Source organism: Macaca thibetana, chromosome 10, assembly GCF_024542745.1.
Source record: "Macaca thibetana thibetana isolate TM-01 chromosome 10, ASM2454274v1, whole genome shotgun sequence".
Lineage (NCBI taxonomy): Eukaryota > Metazoa > Chordata > Mammalia > Primates > Cercopithecidae > Macaca > Macaca thibetana.
In genome coordinates this window covers 14,032,169-14,056,209 of record NC_065587.1, presented here as the reverse complement: position 1 = coordinate 14,056,209, position 24,041 = coordinate 14,032,169, and the positions used below count along the sequence as shown (strand labels likewise).

The window sequence follows — 24,041 nt, the reverse complement described above, 5'->3', positions numbered from 1 at the left end:
CCCTCATAAATTATAAAGGGAGACACATGTAGGTCAAGATTGGGGAATTCAGTGCGCGAGGGATCCCCAGGAATCTTATACAGTCCAATCAGGGATTTTCCTTCTCTTACCCTGGAGAGTGCCTGATGTAGGCAGAGGGAATTTGCTGAGGACCCATAATGAGCTCTCAGGGGTAGCTCCTGGTCCTGTAGAAGAGGCTCACCTCCTCCGTATCACAGAGTTCTCAGCCCCGGCCGCTGGCTACTCAAAGGCGGGTTTCCTCATCTCCAAAATGGGGGCGATGGCTTATCTTGTATACCCCAGCACCTGCATGAGGAAGGATTGAAAAGTGCTGTACACTTTTGTGATTCGCACATCCATTCCCCATTCAGACTCTGGGGATCCCCCCAGGCATGGTCTAGGTGTACTAGACTTTTTCCTGGACACATGATTATGAATGGGCATTAGTAAGTGGTGTTATGCAGAGATGCCCTTCTCTGAGTGGCCTCTGGTATTTGTTTTTTGGTTTTTGAGAATATATATATTTTTTAGTATTCCATGGTCTTTATCACTGCCAGGCTGTCACTGAACTGCCACTTGCGTTTGGCTGCCCCTGGTCATTTTCTTCCTTCTCCTAACTCACTGCTTCAAGTTCTCGGTTTGGCAGAAAGAGAGGACCAGGCTCCTTTTATATTTCTTCTGTGAATAAAATATGCCAGTGTCAATGCATAGACTTTGAGCTATCAATTCTGACCATTCAATAGCTTTTTTTTTTTTTTTTTTTTGGTTTATTCACAGGCTGTGGGTTGTGGAGATTATAAAAAGTCAGGTCTCCATAAGTAAGAGGTCACTTACTTCAGGCATTTCTTTGCATTTACCCAAAAAAGATTCCGTCAATACTTGCTTAATGGAACAAGTGTGAAGAGCTTGGCTCCTCTTCCAGGCCATCCCTTTGCCTCATTCTCCCCCTGCAGCAGCAGCAGCAAGAGCCCAGTTCTAGAGTGGGAGTAGAAGGTACAGACGTTGCTGCAGCGGCAGGACGGGAGCCCATTGCTGACCGAGTGCCTGGGCTCAGATTACACTGTATCAGAGCTCAGGCATAAAATTAGCAGCAGTGTTCTGTGTATGAGGAGACAGAGGAACACCCGTATTCAGCAGAACCGTGGGAAGGGACAGAAGAAAAGGAGAGAAAGAGGGGAGGAGGGGAAGAGCTGACCCGTCACGGGCTCTTCCTTGGACACCTTTGTCCCCCAGGTGCAGAGGTGGCTTCCCAGTGGCTGAGTCAGGGCCACAGGAGGTTTCTTGGGGGTGGCGAGGGCTGGGGTTAGGAAGACAAGCCATGAAAAAACCTGAGAAGGTAAACTTGAGGGCTTGACCCGCCTGACACATACACACACACACACACACACACAGATATACACTGAAAACGATAAAAAAAAAAAAAGGAATAAGAAATTTCCATGTGTCTAGGCACTTTTATACATTTTTCTATTAATTCCTACTACAACTGAATTAGGCAAGACTATTTTACAGATTGGTGAAGAAGAAAGGTTCAAAAAGGACGTGTTATCTTGCCTGAGTTCACCTATTATAAATGCACTTGTGTTTATGCTCATTTGGCACCGACCGTGATCCAAACATCTAAGCATATTCTCTCATAGTCACAATGCCACCACTATGCACATTATATGCTCTTTTATAGACACAACAGAAACGCACTTACACTTGCTTATGCAAGCTGTATGTGTTTATACACAAATATGTGTTTCCAACTGTAGGCATATACTACACACACTGTTTACACAATCTCCTGCAAATTCTGTATCATGCTTGCTTGCTAAAATTGTTTTGCCATTTCCTGTCCTTCCTGACCAACTGTAGGCCAATGTCCTCCTCTTCCCTCAGTTATGGCCATGTGCTTGCACCTCTTGGTACTTACAGACACCTGCACTAATAACGCTGCTCTGTTATTTCTGTGTTTCATTGTTTCATCCTCTAGCCTGGGAGCCCTGAGACACCAGCTACTCATCGGACTTACTGTTTGTATTATTTCTAGTTCTTCGGGTGTGAATTCTTCATGATGTGGAGGCTCTGAGCTGTCTTTCACAGCTCACGATTTGTAGTTTTGGTCTGTAAGTTGACAGAGTAGACCCTGTGGAGTCACTGACTCCACACTGTTTTTATGTAATGCCTCAGTTTAGGATTTCTGCACCACATGGATAGCTTATATCTGGGCCTTACACCAGTGCAGAGGGCAGGCTTGAGGTTGATCTGGTACACACGTCCCTTGTTCCACCCATGGCCTGCGAGAGGACCTCAACTCCTGCTGTGACTCCAAGCTGATGGCTGAGAAACTCTGTTCCCATAATCGGTTCTGACACTCACTTTACACTGAGAGCTCAGATTTGACTTTCTGCCAACAGCAGGACCTGTGGCCTGTACCTAGTCCCAGATTTGGCATTAAATTCTCAGCCCAACAAGCATATCCAGTCTTGGTTTTCTCATGGGCTCTGGGCCACATTCTCCTCTTCCTGGTACAGATTCCTGACCCCTGTCTTTGATCCTACCTGAAAATTATGCTTTCTTGTTTTTTAGCTGAGACTTGAATGTGTGAAGTAGTTTAAAACGCCTTTCTGCTCTGCATCTATGAATACGAGTGTGTGAGCGTGTGTGGTTGACGGGGAGTTACTGGGTGTGGCTGTGCCAATGACTCCTGTGGACATCTTCTCAGAGAGGTCCCTTCAGAATCAAATAGCCACACCTGTTAGGAGCCGCAGTCACTGACTAGCAGAGTTTCATTCATATACTGAATATTGGTTGAGTGCTTGCAATGTGCCAGGCACGCTGCTAGCCAGGGATTAAACACACAGATACACAAACGACTATGTGATGACAATAGTTATGAGTGCTCTGCAGTAGACGTGCAGGGACTTGTGAGAGAATGTGGTAGGGAGGGCCTTAATTTAGGGTGAGCAGTCAGGGAAGCTCTCGCTAAAGACGTAACTTCTAAGCCGAGATGCAAAGGAGGCAGTGAAGAGCTCATTCCAGCAGAGGGAACACCATGCACGAAGGCCTTGGGGCGGACGTCTTAGAACATTCTAGAAATGGAAAGGAGGCCAGTGAGAAAAAGGGAGCTCAGGAGTGGAGGTTGGGGAAGGCTGCAGGGCCTCAAGGGCATAGGAGGCAGGCAGGGCAAGGACTCTGGACTTTCTCCTGAGCACAGGGTGATGAGGCAGCAGAGTTTAAGCAGGGAGGGTGAAACTCACTGATTGGCAGCCCTGTGAAAGAGGATTGGCTAGACATGGACATCTAAGGATGAGGAAAGGCACTCCCAGAGTGCCAGGGAGCATAAACCAAACTTCACACTCTAGGATGACAGAGGCCAGAGGAACCGGGAGGGCTTCCTGGAGGGGGTGGCATTTACTCTGGGCCTAAGGGATCACAGGAAAATGGAGACCAGCATTCCAGGCCTGGGGAAGAGTTCAGGCAAAGGCTTGGCAGTAAGAGAATAAGGGCTGGGTTTGATGGGCCAGAGGATGAGAAGTGACTCCCCAAGGTCACAAGACCCCCTGATGGCTGGGACCCCATCTCTGATGGAGCAACTTCTGATACCCAACTGAGGCTTAGTGCCAAGGACTGGCATCAAGGAAGTGAATTCCTGCAAACCTGGCACCCGAGGGTCCACTTCCTTAATTTCTGTGCAGCTGGGAGGTGAGGTAAGAGGAAGTGTGGGTCACAGGCTAGGCCAAGAAAGCCTGGAGGAGGAGCCTCTGCCAGAGTGGAGAGAAGCAGGCCTGAGCCTCCCCAAAGGCAGCTCTTGGGGACTCCCAGGACCGCAGGCTGAGACGAGAAGCAGGGTGGCTGGAGGAAGTGAGAGGTGAACTCAGCCTGGGACTGGCTGGGCGAGACTCTCCACCTGCTCCCTGGGACCATCGCCCACCATGGCCGTGGCCCAGCAGCTGCGGGCCGAGAGGTGAGTGCCGGAGTGTGGCCGCCCCCGGGCCTTCTCACTGCTCCTGATAGGCCTTGGGGAAAAAGGCCAGTCCTTCTGCAGTCCCTGATCAACATGAGAGGCTGGGGTTGAGTCAGAACCCAAATACTCAGAAATGCAGCCTCTCAGAACTGCTTTAAGGAAACTTTGAGCTGTGGCTCACCACCCTCAGACACAAATGAGAACACCGAGGCTCCAAGAGTGGGAGTGACTTGCCCACGGTCACACAATGAGTGACTGGCCGTGTCTGGAGAGAAATGCAGGTGTCCTGGGTCCCAGACTGGGGCCCTTTGCCTCACATGGGGATCAGCAATGACTTTCCATCTTCTATGCAAACAGAATTCACAGAATCTGGCTTGTTCTTCCTCTAATCAGGGCTTGCCTCAAATGTCACCTCCTCTGAGAAGCCTTCCTGACAGCCTTTACCTCATTGCTGTCTGACCCTTTGCCCTATTTCCCTTTTCTGCCTAGTTCTTATATTACTGGAATAATATTACATGCTCATTTATTATTTTTTTCTTTATCATTGGCTCCCCCATGAGAAGCAAGCTCCATGAGACATTTTGTCTGTTTTGATCACTGCTGTATCCCTAGAAGGTAGCTCATCCTTGTTGAGCACCAGGACCAAGGGCTCAATAAATGTTGCTAAATTAATGAATAAATGAATGGATGGATGGATCTTTGAGGTGAAAAATGTCTTAGATTCTTCTAGTCCAACCTTGCCATTGTACAATTTAGAAATCTGAGGCCCAGGGAGGATAAGAGACTTACTCAGGGTCACAGAGAGTGACTGGCAAGGCTGGGGCTTGGAGCACAGCCTCACCAGCGTCTAGCCTCGTCGCTTGGGAAGTGTTTTCAGAATTCTTCCTTAGTAGCTAGGCCTGCGCTCTGAGCTACAGGGGCCCTAAGGACACAGAACCTGGCCCCTGCACCCCCTGGACTGGAACAGCAGGTGACCCCTGTTACCTAGGTGGAGGCCACTCGGGGTCACCAGAGACAGGCCAGGCTGGTGTGGGCCTACACGGGGAACAGAAGGCCCACGGTGGGGCCAGGGGCTGGAAGTAGAACCTGAGGGGTGTGTGGGGGCAAGGGCAGCAGAAGCAAATTCTTAGAGGGGAGCCTGTGTGGCCTTCCTGAGCCTCAGAGCAGGGTGCAGGAGCTGGGTAAGGCTGTCCGACCTCAATTCCTTCCTCCCCACACATGCTCCTGGTGGACCCAGCCGCATGCAAACTCGAACCTTCCGGAAACAGCAGCTGTTTGAGGCTTGGGCACTTCCTGCTTTCCGGGGTACAGGGTTCAGGGGATGACGCTGAGAGCTGGCCAGCAGCACTGTGTGCTCCCTCCCCTGCTCCCTGTCCGCTTTCAGTTGCCTTCGCCGTCAGACGGGGAGGGACTGCTTTTCATGAGGCCTTGAGCCAGGTACTGGGGACACGGGTCTTCCTGTACCTCGAAGGCCTTATCTGAAAGTGAGCCTGGATTATTCTGCTTGAGGTCAAAGCAGAGAGTACGAGGAGAGGGCACAGGTTGGCGCAGCAGGACTTTCTAGAACTCCAAGGCGAGACATCCAAAGATGGGGAGGGCTGCCTCAGGGGTGGCAAGTTCGGTTCCAACAGACATGCTTTGAGCACCTACTGTGTGCCAGGTGCCAGAAAAGCTGCCCTGGCTGCCCTCCAAGGATTCTTCCAACCTCAGCCTCCCCCGGGTCAGGCTTCAACGCCTCCCCCAGGCCAGGCTCCAAAGTCCGTGAACTACGCGAGTGTGTCTTGAGGCAGATTGTCCTGGCCCAGCAGGGCCTGGGTGAGGTCCCTAAGGGAGCGGATACTCCGGGGGACTTCCAGTTGGGTTTGCTGCTCTTCTTGCCTGCCCCGCAGGCAGCCAGGCCATTCTCATGCTGCCCATCAAAAAACTCCACAAATGCAGACGAGAGTAGTGGCCGTGTATTGAGCAGTACTGAGCACCTACTGTATGCCGGGCTCTGTTCTGGGCATTGGGATGTAGGGTGAGCAGAGTCCCTGCCCTTGTGGGGATTTTAGGGCTGTGTTTGTTACAGATGGGACTGCAGGACCACCCGGAGACATAAGTTCTTCTCCTGTCCCCATTTTACAGAGGAGGGAAGGAGCGGAGCACAGGGAGGAATCTTCCCAAGGGAGCTTGATCTTCTTGTCCCCAATGCTGTGACCGTGCCTCGAGCATCTGCCAATGCGTCTGCGAGGCATCAAGGCGCCTCATGAGCGGGCCCTGCCTGTCTCTCCGGCTGGTCTCTCATCACGTCCCGCCTCCCGCTCTGTGCTCCAGCCGTGCTCAGCTCCCTGCAGTTCCCTGAACTTGCCCCTCTTGCACAGCTGTGGCCTTTGCACTTGCTGTTCCCCCTGCCTGAAAGGCCTTTTATGCCATCCTGCGACCAACTCCTCTCTGCTTTTCCCGGCTGACCACTGGCGCTGCTCCTTCTGGGAAGCCCTCCTTGACCACCCTCAGCCCAAGGACGCCCTCTGACAGCACATGAGCCTCCATAGTACAAGCTCCTGCTCCCAATCTCTCCTATCTGCTGCGTGATTGATTCTTTGAGGGAATAGAATCATGGCCATGCTCCTGTTATAGTTCAAAATGCCATGTGCTTTTCCTTCCCAGCACTATGCCCATTTGAATTATGTCATTATCTGTTTAGTGTCCAGCATCCCCTTCCTTTCTCCTTGGAGCTGTGAGATCTGAGGAGCCCATATGTCTTAATGGGCTTAGAACAGTGTCTGGCCCACAGGCAGTGCCACATACAGGTTTGCTAAAATTATAATTAGTTTAGATGGGGACACAGGCCGAGATGGGCTGGGATTTTTTTAAGTTCACGCAGCACGTTGCTGGGAGGCTCAGAGTGCGGGGCAGTATGGCAGTGTTCAGTAACAGATCTCTGGAGTCAGACTACTACTGCTTGGGCTCAAATCCCAGCTTCCCGACTTTACTTGGGCTAAACTTACCGTGCCTCAGTCTCCTGATCTGTACAAAGGTGACACTGTCTTAGAAGAGCACCTGGTGACCTCAGGAAATAGGTAGCTGTCGTTCTTATTACCCAACCTGCCTGCTGCCCTGCTCAGGGCCTTTTCTACCCTTCAGGTTCCTTCCCGTGCGCCCCCCACCCCCACCTTCCTACCGTATCATACTGCAGAGGAAATTACCCAGGACAAGCACAGCCTCAGGGGAGAAAGTGGAGGAGGAAGCTTCTCCCAAGGGTATCACCGAGGGAGCAAGTGTAGAAAGTGAGTGGGGCTGGGCGGGGGGATTTCCACTACCTGCCCACTGCTACCCTGAGTCACCTCCGGGTGGCAGCCCCCTGAGTTCTGATGCAGCCTCAGATTCCAGGTCATGTGGGTCCGGCGTGGACTGGAACTAGGGTGTGTAGACTCCTGAGGTCCCAGCCAGCTCTGGGGTCTGGGACTTGGCAGCCTCTGCAATCCCCCCTACCACTGCCGCCCCTGCCACTCTCTCCCATTTCCCACTTGCTGCACCAGAAGAATCATAGCTACTTCTTGTTTTTTCCTTGTCTGTCTCCAAGTGACTGAACTCAGTGACCCCTCAGAGACTCCTGGCTGTGCTTTCTCTCACTCCTTGGAAGTCTGTTTCCTCTTCCCCTATCTGTCCCTCAGACCCCTCCTCTGTTCCCTGGTAGCTCTTCACCGTGTCAGGAGCGGGGGTCTTAGCCACAAGCCACAGGCAGAAGATTATTCCTACCTCGCCCCTTTTAGCTGAGACCTCCCATGCTGAGATCCTGAGCTATACAACAGGCCTCTCAAATTAGCATGCCCCAAACTGAGTCCATCAACCCTGCCCCCGCATCCTGGCCAGAAGTGTGGGTGTCACTCTTGACAGTGCCTTTTCTTTTACCTCCACATCCAAACAGTACCCAGCCTCTCCCGATCGTAACTTAGGAACAACAAGAAATCGGTAATGTGTCTGTTGGAAATGCATTAGGCTGCAGGGAATGGAGGAACTGACGATGGCTTAAACAAACAGGAGATTAATTATTTGGTCACCTAACAAGAAGTCCCGGGAGGCCGAGGTAGGCAGATCACTTGAGGTCGGGAGTTTGAGACCAGCCTGGCCAACATGGTGCAACCCCCTCTCTACTAAAAATACAAAACTCATCTGGGTGTGGTGGCTTGCCCCGTAATCCCAGCTACTTGGGAGGCTGAGGCAGGAGAATCACTCCAACCTGGGAGGCGGAGGTTGCAGTGAGCTGAGCTCACACCACTGCACTCCAGCCCGGGGAACAGAGCGAGACTCTGTCTCAAAAAAAAAAAAAAAAAAAAAAAGTCCAGAGGTAAGCCATAGTTGGTTCTGTAGGCCAGTGACATCAGGACTAGCACCCCAGAGATTCCTTCGGCCTTTCTCATGTCTTGCTTCATGGAGACAACATAGCTGCTGTAGGTCTGGATGTCACACTTGCTTCAAGACTGCTTTCAAAGGGGAAGACCATGCTGAGCCTGTTCATCCCTTGGGATCAGGAAAGCAAGCACTCTGGGGAGTGCCCCATAGAGAGACTGCCTAATTGTGCCCAGGTTGGGGAAATCCTCAAAAAGGCGATGATATGTGAGCACTCTAGGGAGCCCCCTGCACCAGGCCTCCTCTTAGGTCTCATTGGCCAGAACAGGTCACATGGTTGCTCCTAACTGCAAGGGAGGCTGGAAAACAGGAGCTGGATGGTGATGTTTGGCTCAGACCCATCATGGTGCAATGGACAGCAATGTGTTAGACTATAATTTGGCTATTGCTATATGGCTGCCAGCTTCCAATTCCTGCACTCAACGTGGCCACCAGCTTCCCATTCCTACACTCAGTAAGGCCGCCAGCCTCCTATTCCTACACTCAAGGCCTGGACTGTGTCTTCTTGTCTCCATATTCCCAGGGTCAGTGGCAGGACCTGGCCTGGGAAAGGGTGCTAAGAGACGAATGTTAGATCCACAACATTGGTTTGCTTTGCACTCTACCTCATATCCGGTGGGCCCACAAAATACATCAGGGTGATAACCAGGATTTCTTTTCCTCTGCTACGCACAGTGACTTTGAACAGCTTCCGGATGATGTTGCCATCTCAGCCAACATCGCTGACATCGAGGAGAAGAGAGGCTTCACCAGTCACTTTGTAAGAGAGACTCCTGGACCTTCACCCTAGAACCTCTGAACTTCCACCCAGCTGACCTCTGAACCTTGTCCTCTGACCTCTGAACCTCCAATTCTCTGATCTCTTAACTTCTGTCTCAGTGGCTCTCAACAGGACCAATTTTGCCCATTTGACATTACCCTGGGAGATTCTGATTATTGCATCTTGGGGCAGGTCTATTTCACATCTAGTGGGTAGAATCCAGGGTGCTGCTAAACTCCCCACCATGCACAGGACAGCCCCGTCCCCGGTAAAGAGCTATCCGGCTCCAGCATGGTACTAAGGTTGAGAAATCCTGATTGCGTCCTTTGACCTCTGAACCTCCACCTGGAGAGTCGGGGGTGAGGGACTTTAGTGTTGCCCCCACAACACCCCTGTCATATTCAGACACAGATGGAGGGGGCATCCTGTACCCGCAACACAGCCAGGGGTAGGTTCACTCTGCACCACGACCTCCAAGGCATGGCTCCTCATTTCTTGGGCCTGAGTACGTGTTTGGCCTATTTCCAAGGGCTCTTGCCTCTAACACTAGGTCTCACTTCCTCTCTTTTTCCAGTTTGTTTGTTTTGTTTTGTTTTTGTTTTTTAGCAAAGCTTGTCTGCTTCTGGGGCACCAGCCTTTTGACTTGACACGGGTCCCCTCCAGAGACCCTTCTGCATCCTTATCCTCCTCCCCTTTTCCCCTCCGCCTTTTTTTGGCTTCTGCTCCTGGCCCCTGAGCCCTCCCCACAACCCCTGTCCTCCTTAGGTTTTCGTCATCGAGGTGAAGACGAAAGGAGGATCCAAGTACCTCATCTACCGCCGCTACCGCCAGTTCTATGCTTTGCAGAGCAAGCTGGAGGAGCGCTTCGGGCCAGATAGTAAGAGCAGCGCCCTGGCCTGTACCCTGCCCACACTCCCAGGTAGGCAGCCACTCCTGTCCTGCCGCTGCAGAGCTGCTGACTCTCCTTCCTTCCATGGCCCCTGACACTGTTCCGTGATTTGATCTCAACCCCAGTGAAAACTGTTCATGTAGTTTATAGCCCCCACTCCCGGCAGTCATGGACTGCCAAGCCCTCTCCCCACGGCTCCCCCTGCCTCACATTGTGGCTTCCACCCCAAGCACTCTAACCTCACAGCCCCGGAGCTCTGATGACAGTGGTGGCCACTCGCTCCTGCTGTCCACTACCAGGAGGCCACAGTCTGGAGCACGTCAGCACCCGGCCTCCCTTCCTTAGAGACAGGAATCCCCCAGTCTGGTCCCTAAACACACTGACTCACCTCCCTGCCTGCCCTCAGCTTCCTCCCACGAGACCAGCCCTCTGACTTCATAGTCTTGGCTTCTAGCGTCCCTGTGGCTCTCCTTCTTCCCCTGTCCTGCCAGGAAGTTGGGTAGCCTCACACCTCTGCTTACAAACAGTCCCCTCGCCCCCTGGTCTCCTGGTCCTTCCTCTCCAGCTGGATCCTAACATCCACCTTGGACAGCGCCAAGTTGCTTAACACCTGCCCCGTGGGAGGAAATCCCATCACGAATGGGTTAAAAGGGGGTAGTCTCAGTGGCGCTCTTCATGCCCTGCAGGCCAGAGACAGGGACCATTGTCTCCCTTCCCCAAGCCTCAGGGCTCCAACCCCACCTCCGGCTTGTTTTTTCTGTCCCTGTCTCTCTGTCTCAGCATATGACCCCGCTCCTTCTCATCCAGCCCCACCAAGGAACTTGAAGCTCCCCCCAGGAGTCTTGCCTGCTCTAAGCCAGCCTCCTGTCTCAGGCTCCATTACTTTCCCTCCTCTCTCTTTTGGGGCTTTCCCCTGACAATCTACTCCTCCTTTTCCTTGTATATTCATCTTCTCCTTGATATACCAACTTCCTCTGCTAAGCGTCTCCACAGCCTCAACCCTCTTCTGTCTTTAAACAATCCTGAGCCATGAAACAGCATTCTTACAGCAAGACTCCCTGAGCCTCCGTGCCCCCAGGGCCCCTAAAGATCTCTTTCTTCTTCCTTTGGCAATCACATTCGCACACTGTCTCACGTTGGCATGGCCATCCTCCCAGCTTGGTTTAGCTCTGACTACTCCACAGAAATTCCTCTCGGTGAGGTGAGCCATGACCCATCGATTCTGGCTTCCATGACCAGTGCTAAGCCTCATCTTCACACCCCACTCCTTCCTCTGTTAAGCTTTCTCCAACCTCCGGAGGCACCAGTGTCTCCCAATACCCTTCCTACCTTACTAGAGATTCCTTCAGCTTCTCTGTTACAGAATCAACCTTCTCTGCTGCTCCTTGGATGGTGGGGATCCTCTGAGCGGACATCCTCTGTCCCCTGCCTTGTCTTCTCATTCCAAACACTCACCCTGGCAAACTGACCCATGTCTGGGACTTTAATTGTCACCTTCTTGCTCCTAACTCCCAAATGTCTAGCTCTAGCCCAGTGCCTCCTACCGCCACCACCACCACCTCTGTCCATCTCCTGGACACCAGGAGCCAGGCAAGTTTCAGGCTTGCTTCCTCCTGGGGGTTCTTTAGGTGAATGGTTCCACCAGTGCGCCCACCTGAAGGCACCTGGAGGAGACATTTGTCTCTTGGTAGCCCATCATATTTCCTTTTCCTCCAGAACAGTCTGCCTTGAGCTTGAGGAATTGTTCATTCATCCACTCAACAAATGTTAATTCATCTGGGCATGATTCTAGACCCATGGTTCTTAACTATGGTGGTATGTGGAAGTGCCTTGAGAGATGGAAAGAATCCCGGTTCTTGAGTCCCACCCCCAGAGATTCTGTTTTAATTGTTCTGGGGCAAGTGCTACACAGTGAGATATTTACAAGCTCCTCGGGCAGCTTGAATGTGCAACCAGTGTTGCCACTGTCCTGGGTGATGGGGGTACAGCTGTGAGCCAAGCAGATGAAAATCCTGCTGTCTTTGAACTAAGAGTCGTGTGTGTGTGTGCGTGTGTGTGTGTATGTGTTTGGATGAACAGGCAGTAAATAAAAAATAAGACAAGAAAAATATCAGCTGGTGATAGCACAACTCAGAGGATGAAAGTTGGGTGGTGCCAGAGTGGCCACTTCAGCGCTGTGAAAAGATAACAGGGAAGAATGTTGAGCCATCGGGAAGGGGCTCCGGCCAGGGTTCCTGGCCTGCAGGGGCAGCCCTGAACCCCGGGGCCGTGTTGGGCCAGGCTCCTAGGACAGCTGTTTGTCTCTTCTCAGCCAAAGTCTACGTGGGTGTGAAACAGGAGATCGCCGAGATGAGGATACCTGCCCTCAACGCCTACATGAAGGTACCAGTAGGTCTTGCCACCTTGGCACGTGGAAGGGCATGGAGTGTTGGTGGGGGAGCCCAAGTACCATCCATGTGTATGGCTTTGGGAACTGGAGCTGGCTCTCTGGCCCTGATGGCCCCATCTTCAATCCCTAAAGGCCTGGTCTGGGGAGAAAAACAGGATGCATCCTTAGGGTTCCGGGGATAGGAGCAGGAGCAATGGAGAAGGTACAGGAGCCACACTTGGAATTGACAAGTCTTCATTTAATGCTCTAAGCCCACAGGTAAATGTCTATGCCAGGTGTTAAGATACAAAGGTGAATTCCATACAGAGCCTGCCCCCAAGGTACCCACTGTCCCATGGGAATGCCAACAGGTGGATCATAAGATCACATGGAGACATATGTGTGCCTCCATCATGGGGGTGTGGCCAAGCAGGCCACAGGTTGCTCACATAGCATCTTTGTGCAAACTAGAGAAGGTCTCCTCTGGAACAACACACCCCCTCACCTGAGCATGGGCTGGATTTTAACTACACTCATGGGTCTTGGCTGGGGGTCCTTGTGTATTCTCCGACCTGCAAACTCTGCATCTCTATGAGATGGGAGCATAGAGGAAGGAGTATCTTAAAGGCAGAGGCCAAGGTGGTCCGGAAAGGACTTCCACTAGCCAGAGCCATCCAGGAAAGGGTCAGTGTTCCTCCTGAGGTGGCAGTGAGTGCACCATCACTAGAGGCCTGATAGTGACCTCAGGAAGCTGGCAAGGGAAGCCCTCCTCCCAGCCCAGAGGCGTCCTCACGGCTGAAGAGCACTGGACTATAGGGTCCTTTAATCTTGACTCTGACATTGACTGGCTGGGTGATTTGGAGTGAGTTGCCCATCCTCTCTGGGCCTTGGTTTTCACACTTGTGAAATGGAGCAGTGCCCTCTAGTATCACAGGAGTGAAGTTGGGATCTGTTGACAACAGGATGAGAAAGTGCTTTGTAAACTGTGAACCTGCTTCCAGAATGTGAGAGATCTTGACTCTTGATGGAGGAAGGGAGCAGATGGAGGGCAGAGGAGGTGGGAGGAAGGAGGAGAGAGCAGGTAGCTGCAGGAATCCTGGGCTCTGAGCAGGGAAGAGGGAGGGAGGGAAGCTGAGTGGGCTCCAGCTGCTCCTTCAGGGTGGCTGAGGCTCCACCTTTCTCCCCCAGGGCTAGAATAGGGGAGTGGGCTCTGGAGGGAGGGAGGGAAAGAGGAAGAGAAGGTAGGAGGTGAGGCTGGGGAACTGGGGCTCCTCATTCCACACCTGGTCTTAGCAACCAGCAGCCCAGAGGATCCATCTCTGCCTCTTTGTGTCCGATTGGGTTCCTGGAAGTCAGAGACCATTCAATGCAGGAATCTTTGCCACGGCCACCCCATCCTGTGCTTGCATACCCTCAGAGACGGGGAGCTCACTACCACTCTGCCCTGACCCAGGCTGCTTGTCTGGGTAGCTATGAGAAAAGCCCAACTCTCCGTAAGTCCTACCCACTGGTCTCACCCTGCCGTCATGAAGAATGTGAATCACGTGATAATGACAATTGCCTGGAACTACGTGAAGAGCTTTGACTGGCAACCAGAAAGCTCTTGATACACATTTATGGATACATGAATAATCTTATTTAATTCCCCAGTAACTTGTGAGTTAAGTGTGACAGAGCAGTTAGGTAGGTGGGATGAGATTTGAACTCACATATCTGTGACCCCAGGGTTTCAGCTCTTACCCACTGTGCCTCATTGTAATGAAAATGACAGTAACAATGATGATATCCAACTTTGATGGGCACCTGTTATACACCTGTTCTAAGGATTACGCATATATTTACTTATTTAATTCTCACACAATCCCACGAGGGAGAGGCTATTATTGTCCCCATTTTATTAATGACCATCTAGAGCCAGGTTTGCCCAAAGCTACACAGCTGGTGACAGGAAGAGCTGAGATTCGATCCCAGGAGCCCCTGGCTCCTGAAGCACCTCCCAGGCTGTCCCCATATGACAGCCTTTTCCTGACTCTGCATTGCCAGTTCCTCTCGGGCCACAAAGTTTGTAGGCTATAATGCCACCAACTGTTGTTAATTTGGGTTATTTTGGGAGCCCCCACCCCCGCCGACTGTTGTCTCACCTTGAGTTTTGGGTAGCTTTTAGTGACAGATGGCTCTGGGTGCCCCAGCTCTGTCCCCTGCTAGGCTGTGTGGTCTTGGGCAGATCCCTTCACCTCTCTGATCCTAACTCATGGGATGCCAAGAGATGGAGCAAGGGCATGCATGTGATACCCACCTGGTAAAGTCACCACAAAGTCATGTTACTTGTCATCTCCATTATTGCTGTTTCTGGAAAACTTTAAGTCTTTTCTGAAGGGACTCTTCTCAAGCCCCTGGTCCCTCTCCTGACCTTGGACCCAGGAGCAGAGCTTGTGAAGTGTTACCTTCAGCATGCTGAGTTTTCTTATTTTTTTTTTAAACAACGTGTTTCTGTTATCAGGCAACATGCATTAGTAAAGAGAGGAGGGCTGATGTCAGGGCTCGGGGATGGGACATCCGGGCTGGGGTGTCCAGATCCTTCTGCTGACTACCCCACTGGTTCTGCTGTCTCACCCACACAGAGCCTGCTCAGCCTGCCGGTCTGGGTGCTGATGGATGAGGACGTCCGGATCTTCTTTTACCAGTCACCCTATGACTCAGAGCAGGTGCCCCAGGCACTCCGCCGGCTCCGCCCGCGCACCCGGAAAGTGTAAGTGACCAGCCCCTGGGCTTCCACATGGCCAGAGCCCTGGGTCCCTGCTGGAAAAGCATCTCTTTTCCCCGAAAGGAGAGAAGGAAAATACAGATCAGCCATATCCCTGGACACTCCAGGGTGATTTGGTTTATTCAATGGGTTTAGAAAGTAGTGTTCAGGTTTGGAGGGACAGAGGGTGTGTGCCTCTCAATGTGATCATAAGGACTGGAAGACAAGGACTGGGATGTTGACTCTGGAGAGTCTGGTGCCACAGCAACCACTGGGGATGACCCAGAAGCTCTGGGTGCCTGGAAAGAATTGGGGGCAGAGAGGAGGGAAGAGCTGCCTTATCCACAAACATTCTCTGAGCAGCTCTGGGAATGCCTTCTCCTGGTGTGTTGGAGCTCCGTGGGGCCAGCTGTGGCTCTGGTTGTATCACGCTGGCCTCCAGGGCACACTGCTCCTCCCTTATTCCAAAAATCCCATCCCTCTCACCAAAAATTCAGCCACTCATAGACTGCTTGACTTCCAAAGCCCAGGTTGCTGCTACTAAGAATTCTGGAAAAAGCAGGACGGAACTCCTGAGCTCCCCACCAGCTCCTCCCTCCGCTTCCTCCCACCAATGTCTCCAAGGGTCCTCTCCATGCCTGGCATCTCCCCTGTGCACACACAGTCAGGTGTGTCTTAATTCCAGCTGTGCCACATGGCAGCCACAGGCCCCAGAGCAAGGCACTTCACCTCTCCAACCTTCAGTTTCCCTCCGCTGAAAAATTACAACGGTCACATTTACATCAGAGCTTGGTTGTAGGGAGCAGAGAAACAAACAAATCTGAACACTTTGGCAAGTGAAAGGCATGGAATGAGCATGTATCCCCTTCCCCACCTGCTTTCTGAGCCTGGCTTCCTGGTCCATAAAGAAGGGAGAACAACCCTACCTCCAAAGTGGTTGTGAAGATTTGGGGACAAGTGTGCCTACCTGGAGGAGGAATTGCAGCCACATTTCAGCATCTTCTCTCTCCCCCGCCTTCCCAGCTCCTTGCAAGGGGCTCCTCTGGACACAGAACCAGGAAGCTGGGCCCTGAGAGAATCACACGGCTAACAAGCCCCTCTTCTCTCTCCACAGCAAAAGCGTGTCCCCACAAGGCAACAGCGTTGACCGCATGGCAGCTCCGAGAGCAGAGGTATCCCCCACCCCCGTGCTGGCCAGGCTCTCACACTTTGGGCATCGGCCTTGGCCCCCCTGCCAGCCACTGGGCCTCTCCTGCTGGGCGCTGCTGTGTGCCTGGGAGAGTGCTGAGCACCTGGAGGAAGGAAGGGGTTACAGCCTCAGCCTCTGCCACTGGGCATTCCAGAGCCCAGCTAAGGGGAGGGAATGTGACCAACGTGCGGAGCCAGAGGGGAACGCTTCCATCCGTATGCTCCTCCGGTCAGTTTGCCTGAGCCTCCTCTGAGTCGGCCCTGCCTTAGGCATGGAAGCCACAGAGATGACTCAGACAAGGCCCAGCCTGCCATGAAGCCTGGGGACCAGGGTAGGTCTCAGCCCAGAGAGTTCGAACCCTTCCGTGTGTGCTCACCCCCACCAGCTCTGGAAGGAGCACCCAACCTAGAGTCAGGGAGACCTGGGTTCAATTCCCAGCTCCTCCACTAAAAAATTAGATGGCCTCAGACAAGTCGCTTATTCTCCCCGAGCCTCAGTTTCTACATCTGTAAAATGGGAGACTAAAGTATGTAAGGCACTTCTGTAGGAACTCAGTGAGTGTTTTCTCCTTCCCTCCTTACTGCATGCTTCTCCTCAGGCTCTATTTGACTTCACTGGAAACAGCAAACTGGAGCTGAATTTCAAAGCCGGAGATGTGATCTTCCTCCTCAGTCGGATCAACAAAGACTGGCTGGAGGTGAGTTCAGAAGTGAGGATGGAGGTGAGATTAGAGGTTGGGTTGGAGGTGAAATTAAAGGTGAAGATGGAAGTGAGGGTGGAGGTGAGATTGGAGGTGAGGATGAAGGTGAGGGTGGAGGTGAGATTGGAGGTGAGGAAGGTGAGGGTGGAGATGAAGCTGGAGGTGAGGATGGAGATGAGGGTGAAGGTGAGGATGGAGGTAAGGGTGGAGGTGAGGATAGAGGTGAGATTGGGGGTAAGGTTGGAGGTGAGGATGGAGGTGAGATTGGAGGTGAGGATGGAGGTGAGCGTGGAGGTGAGATTGGAGGTGAGGGTGGAGGTGAGATTGGAGGTGAGATTAGAGGTGAAGATGGAAATGAGAATGGAAGTGAGATTGGAGATGTGGTTAGAGGTAAAGATGGAGGTGAGGACAGAGGTGAGGAAGGTGAGTTTGCAGGTAAGGATGGAGGTGAGATTAGAGGTGAGGATGGGAGTGAGTTTGGAGTCGAGGATGAAGGTGAGGTTGGAAGTGGGGTTAGAGATGAGGTTGGAGGTGAGGTTTGGAATAAGGATGGAGGTGAGGTTGGAGGTGAGGATGGAGGTGAGAATGCAGGTAAGGTTAGGCTGAGATTAGAGGTGAGGCTGGAGGTGAGGTTGCCTCAGGCATTGTGTGCTTCAGAGACTGAGGACCGTCTCAGAAGGCCTCAGGGAAGAGATGCTATCTGAGGATAGTCCTGGAGATCCAGGCAGGTTGGGGAGCCTGCGGGAACACAGCCTTTGGGGAGGCAGATGTTCGGTGGGAGCAGAACATTCTGGAGCTCATGCACTTGTCTTTGGTTCTGACCCTGAAAAATGGGCTGCTTAGGGCAAGTAAGTTCACCTACTGAGTTTAGTTTCTTGGTCTGCAGTAGGTGTCTCAGCAGGGGCACTATTGACATTGGGGCCAGATGGTCCCTTGTGGGGTTGTCCTGAGCATTGCAGGGTGTTCAGCAACATCCCGGCCTCTCCACTAGATGCCAGCAGCACTGCTAAGTTGCAGCAACCACATGGCTGTCCAGATAATTTGCTCCTGAGCGGCGAAATCGCAGCCACTTGTGTAATATGGGACAATGGTACACACCCTGCCTGCAGCAATAAAAGCTGCTGATGAAGAGCGCGAACTCAGAGTCAGCCTGTTTGGGCCATTTCCTAGCTCTGTTTTTCACTAGCTTTGTGGACCTTTGGAAACTTGCTCAAACTTGTGGTTTCCTTTTCTGTAAATGTTTCTTCATCGGCTTCCTGGAAGGGGTAAAGGAGGTGGTAGATGGCCAGGGCTCGCCCCAGAGCCTGAATGTGTGGCGCCTGGCCAGGTACTAGGGTCATTAGGAGACCTAAATGAAACTTCAAAGCCAGGGCCTTTCCCAGTCACTGCTTTGTCCCAGCATGGCCCACAGAAGGGCTCCGTTCTCACTCAGTGAGTGGAGGTGGGAAGTGGCTGTGTTGGGCCTTGGCCTGGGGCCAGCCTTTCGTATTAGGTCCTGTCTTCAGACTTAGTGCTCCTGTGGGGAGTGCCTGAAGGAGGTTCTGGGACAGACCCAGAGGCGGGGTCAGCCCCCGGGAGTCCCAGGACCTCTAAGAGTTGGGTTGGGTCCCTGGCGTCCAGGCCCTGGAGAGGAGCTAGTAGTAGCTACTGGTTTAGCCAGTTTAGCAGTTTCCATTTTACCCTAATCATAGGTCTCCTTCTCAGGAATTCAGGGCTCTTACAGCTGCCTGAGGAGTATCTCTGGGTCACTTTCTAGAAATAGAAAACATGTATTGCCTTCCTGTTTTCCTGAAAGTCCTACTTATCAGTTCGCTAACTAACTGCTGGCCTCAGGGGCAGGGAAGGAACCACCTTGAACCTTGGTTAATATGTTTGCAAAATGGCATGTAAATAATCCGTCTTCCATAGGGTTGTTGTGAAGATGAACAGAACACGTGCCCAAAGCCCAGGCCGTGGCCGGGTCTGGGTCTGATTTGTGGCTACGTGGTCTAGAGCAGAGGCACAATTGTATCTGATGAATGAATGAGTGGGATCATCAGCAGGGCCCTTCCTCATCCCTCATCCTCTTCCTTCCATGTTCTATTTTCATCTGTAACATCTGCCACCATCGGACTCGTTGGGTAGGTCATTGTTCACAGCGCGCGCACCCTGTCATTCTCCATCGTACTGGAAACTCCGTGGGGGCAAGGACTTATTATTTATTATTATTATTATTATTTTTTGAGACAGAGTTTCAACTCTTGTTGCCCCGGCTGGAGTGCAATGGCGCGATCTTGGCTCGCTGCAACTTCCACCCCGCAGGTTCAAGTGATTCTCCCGCCTCAGCCTCCCGAGTAGTTGGGATTATAGGCATGCGCCAACATGCTCGGCTAATTTTTATATGTTTAGTAGAGACGGGGTTTCGCCAAGTTGGCCAGGCTGACCTCAGGTGATCTGCCAACCTCAGCCTCCCAAAGTGCTGGGATTGCAGGTGTGAGCCACTGCGCCAGGCCCAAGGACTTTTATCTATTTTGAGAGCCCAGAGCCTGTCAAGTGCCTGGTTCTCAAGAAGTCTTTGTTGAATGAATGAGTGAATGAGTGAGACAAAAGCAGCTTTCTATATAATCCAGACCCTGACATATTGTAAAACCCAAATATAAGCCTTCTTAGAAGTGACCAGCTCAGTGAACTTCCTCGCCTTCTCTCCTCCCTCTACAGAAGAAGACCAGGACCTCGTCTGCCTTTCCCCGTCATTAGAACGGGGCTGAGGGCTCCGAGGTGTGGCTCTGCTGCCTCTCCTCTCACCAGCCTGGCATGCCTTCTCTTCCTCTGCAGGGCACTGTCCGGGGAGCCACAGGCATCTTCCCTCTCTCCTTCGTGAAGATCCTCAAAGACTTCCCTGAGGAGGACGACCCCACCAACTGGCTGCGCTGCTACTACTACGACGACACCGTCAGCACCGTCAAGTTTGTGGCCTGGGAGGGAGGGGCCTGTCCAGCCTTCCTGCCATCCCTACCACCGCCACCTCTCGTATCACCCTCTCTTGGGTCCCTCTCCCACTCCAAAGCCCCCAGTGGCTCCCAGATGAGCCACAATGCTGTAACAAGACATCAACGTCCAGGGTGGCCTGGCCAGCCTCATTCCCCTTTTCCCCACCCCACACCCCACTTCCAGCCTGATGCCTCCTTACCCCAGCCTGTCACCCCCTTAGAGACATCGCGGTGGAGGAAGATCTTAGCAGCACTCCCCTATTCAAAGACCTGCTGGAGCTCACGAGGTGAGGGACTGGGAATGGGGCTGGGAAGCCAGACACTCTGCAGAAGAGAGCGCAGGGAGAAATGTTAAACACTAGTACGAAGGTGCTGGGGTTTTGCATGTACTTTGTCTTCTCGTTTTATCCACAGCCCAGCCCTACAGGTTAGGTAGCATCTCCCCACTTTAGAGACGAGTGGGGAAGCCGCAGAGAGGTTAGGGGACTTGGCTGAGCTCACACAAGTTGTGGGTTTAGATCCGGATCTGCAGCTGGAGCTAAAGTCTCTTGGGCTAAAAGCCTTGGACTTGAGCCATCCACCCTCAGGGACTCACTACCCACCCCAGGTCCAGGACATTGCTGGACAGTTATTTTACAGAACAGTAATTGCATTGTTACATTTCTGACTGTAAAAGTTGTACCAACTCATTATATATATATATGTGTGTGTGTGTGTATATATATATATGTGTGTGTATATATATGTGTGTGTATATATATATGTGTGTGTGTGTATATATATATATGAAATGTCAGTAACCATGTCAGAAAGATACGAAGAAGTGAAATCACCTCATATTTTTACCCGCCTCGGTAGTGACGTACACTCAGATTTCTTCAGTACTTATATCCCACACACACATGCACACACAAAAGTTACTTTGGCTGCACAAAACCTTTCTGTGGCTACATCATTAATATGGCCATGTGCTTTTACTGGCCTCTTAGGATTTCTTCTACTTTTTTACTACTCTAAACAACGTTGTACAGACCATCTTAGTTCACCTATTTGATGACTTATCTGATCATTTCCTTGTAATGATGCTCAAGAAGTAGATTTGGGGATTAAAGCATTTGCAAGTCTCACAGCCTTCTGGCCCACGTTGTCAAACTACTGGTAGAAAGTTCAGATCAATTTCTATGTACACCAGCTAAGTAGAAGGATGCGCATCTTCCTGCACCCAGGCCAGACAGTTCCTGTCCTTACAAGGTTCTCCTCAATAGCCTCACACAGGTTTCTCTCTGAGGCTTTATACGGCCCTACTCTGTGCCCAGTCAAACCTACTCTTCTTCACAACTCTTAAGCTTTTAGCACATTTATACACAAGACACTTCAGGCTGTGCCACTAATTTCCTGTGAAAGTCTCTTCTCTTTTTTTTTTAAGATGGAGTCTCACTCTGTTGCCCAGGCTGGAATGCATGGTGCAATCTCAGCTCACTGCAACCTCTGCCTCCCGGGTTCAAGTGATTCTCCTGCCTTAGCCTCCTGAGTAGCTGGGATCACAGGTGCATGCCACCACGTCCAGCTAATTTTTGTATTTTTAGTAGAGACAGGGTTTCATCATGTTGGCCAGGCTGGTCTCGAACTCCTGACCTCAGGTGATCTGCCCACCTCGGCCTCCCAAAATGCTGGAATTACAGGTGTGAGCCACCACACCCAGCCTCTTCTCCATTTTAGGCCTCGATATCCCCATCTGTACAATGGGAGGTTGGATTATTTGGATGACACAGGCTTGTGTCAGGCTCTGACCTTTTCTCACTCCTGGCTTCAGGACATAAAACTTTTTTACCCCCTCTTCCTACCCCTACCCCATGCTTAGGCCCTTTGATTATCCCTGACTTTCCCATGCAGGCGGGAGTTCCAGAGGGAGGACATCGCCCTGAATTACCGGGACGCTGAGGGGGATCTGGTTCGGCTGCTGTCAGATGAGGACGTGGTGCTTATGGTACGGAAGGCTCGCGGCCTCCCCTCCCAGAAGCGTCTCTTTCCCTGGAAGCTGCACATCACGCAGAAGGACAACTACAGGGTCTACAACACGACGCCATGAGCTGACAGTGTCCCTGGAGCAGTTAGGGGACACCAGCAAGAACCTTCAGCTCTCAGAGGAGATTAGGACCAGGAAAACCTGGGGGAATGGGCAGACTTCCCGTCTCTGAGGCCGGTGGACCCATGGGGTTTGTAATCTGTCTCTTTCTACTCTTTACATCTGATTTAAATAAACCATTCCATCTCAACGGGGCAGGCTTCAGGGAAAGAGTGTCTTTCATGCGAGTAAAATACAATTTAAGGAGCATCCACGGGGAGGCCATTTATATCTGGCAGGGGCCCTGGCTCTGAGACCTCTGTCCTGCCACCCCATTTCCTTGCTCTGTCCCTGTGTTGGGGGGAAACCTGAGGGTCCCCAAGCCATATCCCTTCTCCCTCCCACTGCTCCCCTTTTCCTGCGATTGGCCACCTGCCCCACAGAAGTGATCTGCTCTGGGTGCCCTCCAAAGCCCCACCAATACCAAGTCCTCAGCTGTGTGATGAGGGTCAGGAGCTCTCCTCTGCCTTCCTGTGTCTGCTGCTCTGTGGGGGCAGGGAGGCAGGTCTCGGGGTTGGTTGTCTCCACTGTAAATAGGGGGAGGACTCTGGTCTCATCCAGGAGGAGGGGGACACAAAGCAGTGGGATCATCTTCTCTGAGCTGAATCTCCTATCCTAATCCGCCAAAAATTAAACAGGTGTCACTCCCAGAATGGTGGTGCAAGGAGCTTGGTGGACTCTCTCCCCAGGGAAACAGCGGTTTAACTGATGAGAGATACTTAAAATCAACTGTTTAAAGTCTCTGGAAATTGTTCTAAGGGCACAGAGCACATGGAGAAACAGCTGTTCAAGAAGATCATTAAGGTCTCAGTAAGAAGAGCGAATCAGTGGCATTTGAGACACATTGTGTTCCCGTCCCCCACCCCCAGCTCCATGTGATGGAAACTCTACTCCAGATACTCCACTCTGGATGGATGCAGCCAGGAAGATGGGCTCCCTCATCCCTCAGCGCCTAACCTTCCACAATTTCACCACAGGAGGAATAGGCTACCAGGATCTCTTCTCTCTGTAGCCCTGTGTTGTAGAATCACTATTCCAGGCCATTACAGCAGACAGGACTGAGTTTCCTACAGTTCCCATAGAAAGCACCAGGAAATTTGGGAGACCGAGACGGGTGGATCAGGAGGTCAGGAGATCGAGACCATCCTGGCTAACACAGTGAAACCCCATTTCTACTAAAAATACAAAAATTAGCCAGGTGCGGTGGCGGGTGCCTGTAGTCCCAGCTACCTGGGAGGCTGAGGCAGGAGAATGGTGTGAACCCGGGAGGCGGAGCTTGCAGTGAGTGAAGATCGCGCCACTGCACTCCAGCCTGGGTGACAGAGCAAGACTCCATCTCAAAAAAAAAAAAAAAAAAAAAAAAAAAAAAAAAAAAAAGTACCAGGAAATTGAGCTTAAGCAACAGAAATCGATCGTCTCACAGTTCTGAATGCTAAGTGTCCTCCACAGGAGGACATGCTCCCTATGAAATATGAAGGGAAATCCTTCCTTGCCTTTTCTTAGCTTCTGATGGTTTACCAGCAATGTTTGGTGCTCCTTAGCTCATTGGTGGATTGCTCTGTCTTCACATGGCATTCTCCCTGTGTGTATTTACACTGTCTTCCCTCTGTGCATGTCTGTCTCTGCATCCAAGTTCCCCCTTGTATAAGGACACAAGTCATATTGGACTAGGGCCCATCCTAGTGATCTCGTTTTACCTTGATTACCTCTACAAACCTCCTCTTTCCAAATAAGGTCACATTCTGGAGTACTAGGGGTTAGGACTTCAACATGTCATTTTTAATTCCAATATAACACTTCAACCCATGACACTCCCTTTACCCACTCAGCTCCCCCTTCTAGGGCAAGGGCTCTGGAATAGGTGTAGCAGGCTAGGAATGCTGGACCTTAACCCCCTGGTAGGGCAGGGGTTCCATGCTAAGAGGGGCAACCTGAGATCAAGGGATACCGTACTCCA

At 51.8% G+C, this 24,041-nt stretch overlaps 5 protein-coding genes across 7 annotated transcripts in view; 3 read left to right on the top strand and 2 right to left on the bottom strand.

The window, feature by feature from the left end:
- The window catches only part of TXN2 (thioredoxin 2), a 393,736-nt gene extending 388,067 nt beyond the window's left edge, over positions 1-5,669 (bottom strand). The window contains exon 1 of the mRNA XM_050806383.1: positions 5,666-5,669. The gene's annotated coding sequence lies outside the window, so the exon portion shown is untranslated. The remainder of the gene's footprint in view (positions 1-5,665) is intronic.
- PVALB (parvalbumin) overlaps positions 1-24,041 on the bottom strand; it is a 307,642-nt gene that overhangs the window by 54,613 nt on the left and 228,988 nt on the right. The window lies entirely within an intron of this gene.
- The window catches only part of KCTD17 (potassium channel tetramerization domain containing 17), a 357,579-nt gene that overhangs the window by 146,919 nt on the left and 186,619 nt on the right, over positions 1-24,041 (top strand). The gene's annotated exons all lie outside the window — the stretch shown is intronic.
- The window catches only part of MPST (mercaptopyruvate sulfurtransferase), a 462,750-nt gene that overhangs the window by 285,862 nt on the left and 152,847 nt on the right, over positions 1-24,041 (top strand). The gene's annotated exons all lie outside the window — the stretch shown is intronic.
- Positions 3,716-22,240, top strand: NCF4 (neutrophil cytosolic factor 4). Of its 2 annotated transcripts, XM_050806326.1 has the most exons (10): positions 3,716-3,952; positions 9,017-9,101; positions 9,867-10,020; positions 12,302-12,372; positions 14,980-15,107; positions 16,216-16,273; positions 16,889-16,987; positions 19,805-19,935; positions 20,181-20,246; positions 21,853-22,240. In XM_050806326.1, the coding sequence occupies exons 1-10, from the start codon at positions 3,921-3,923 to the stop codon at positions 22,046-22,048; spliced, it is 1,020 nt and encodes a 339-aa protein (XP_050662283.1). In that variant the 5' UTR covers positions 3,716-3,920; the 3' UTR covers positions 22,049-22,240. The 2 variants fall into 2 exon arrangements, with proteins under 2 accessions (XP_050662283.1, XP_050662282.1); XM_050806325.1 differs by having other exon boundaries at positions 19,805-20,246.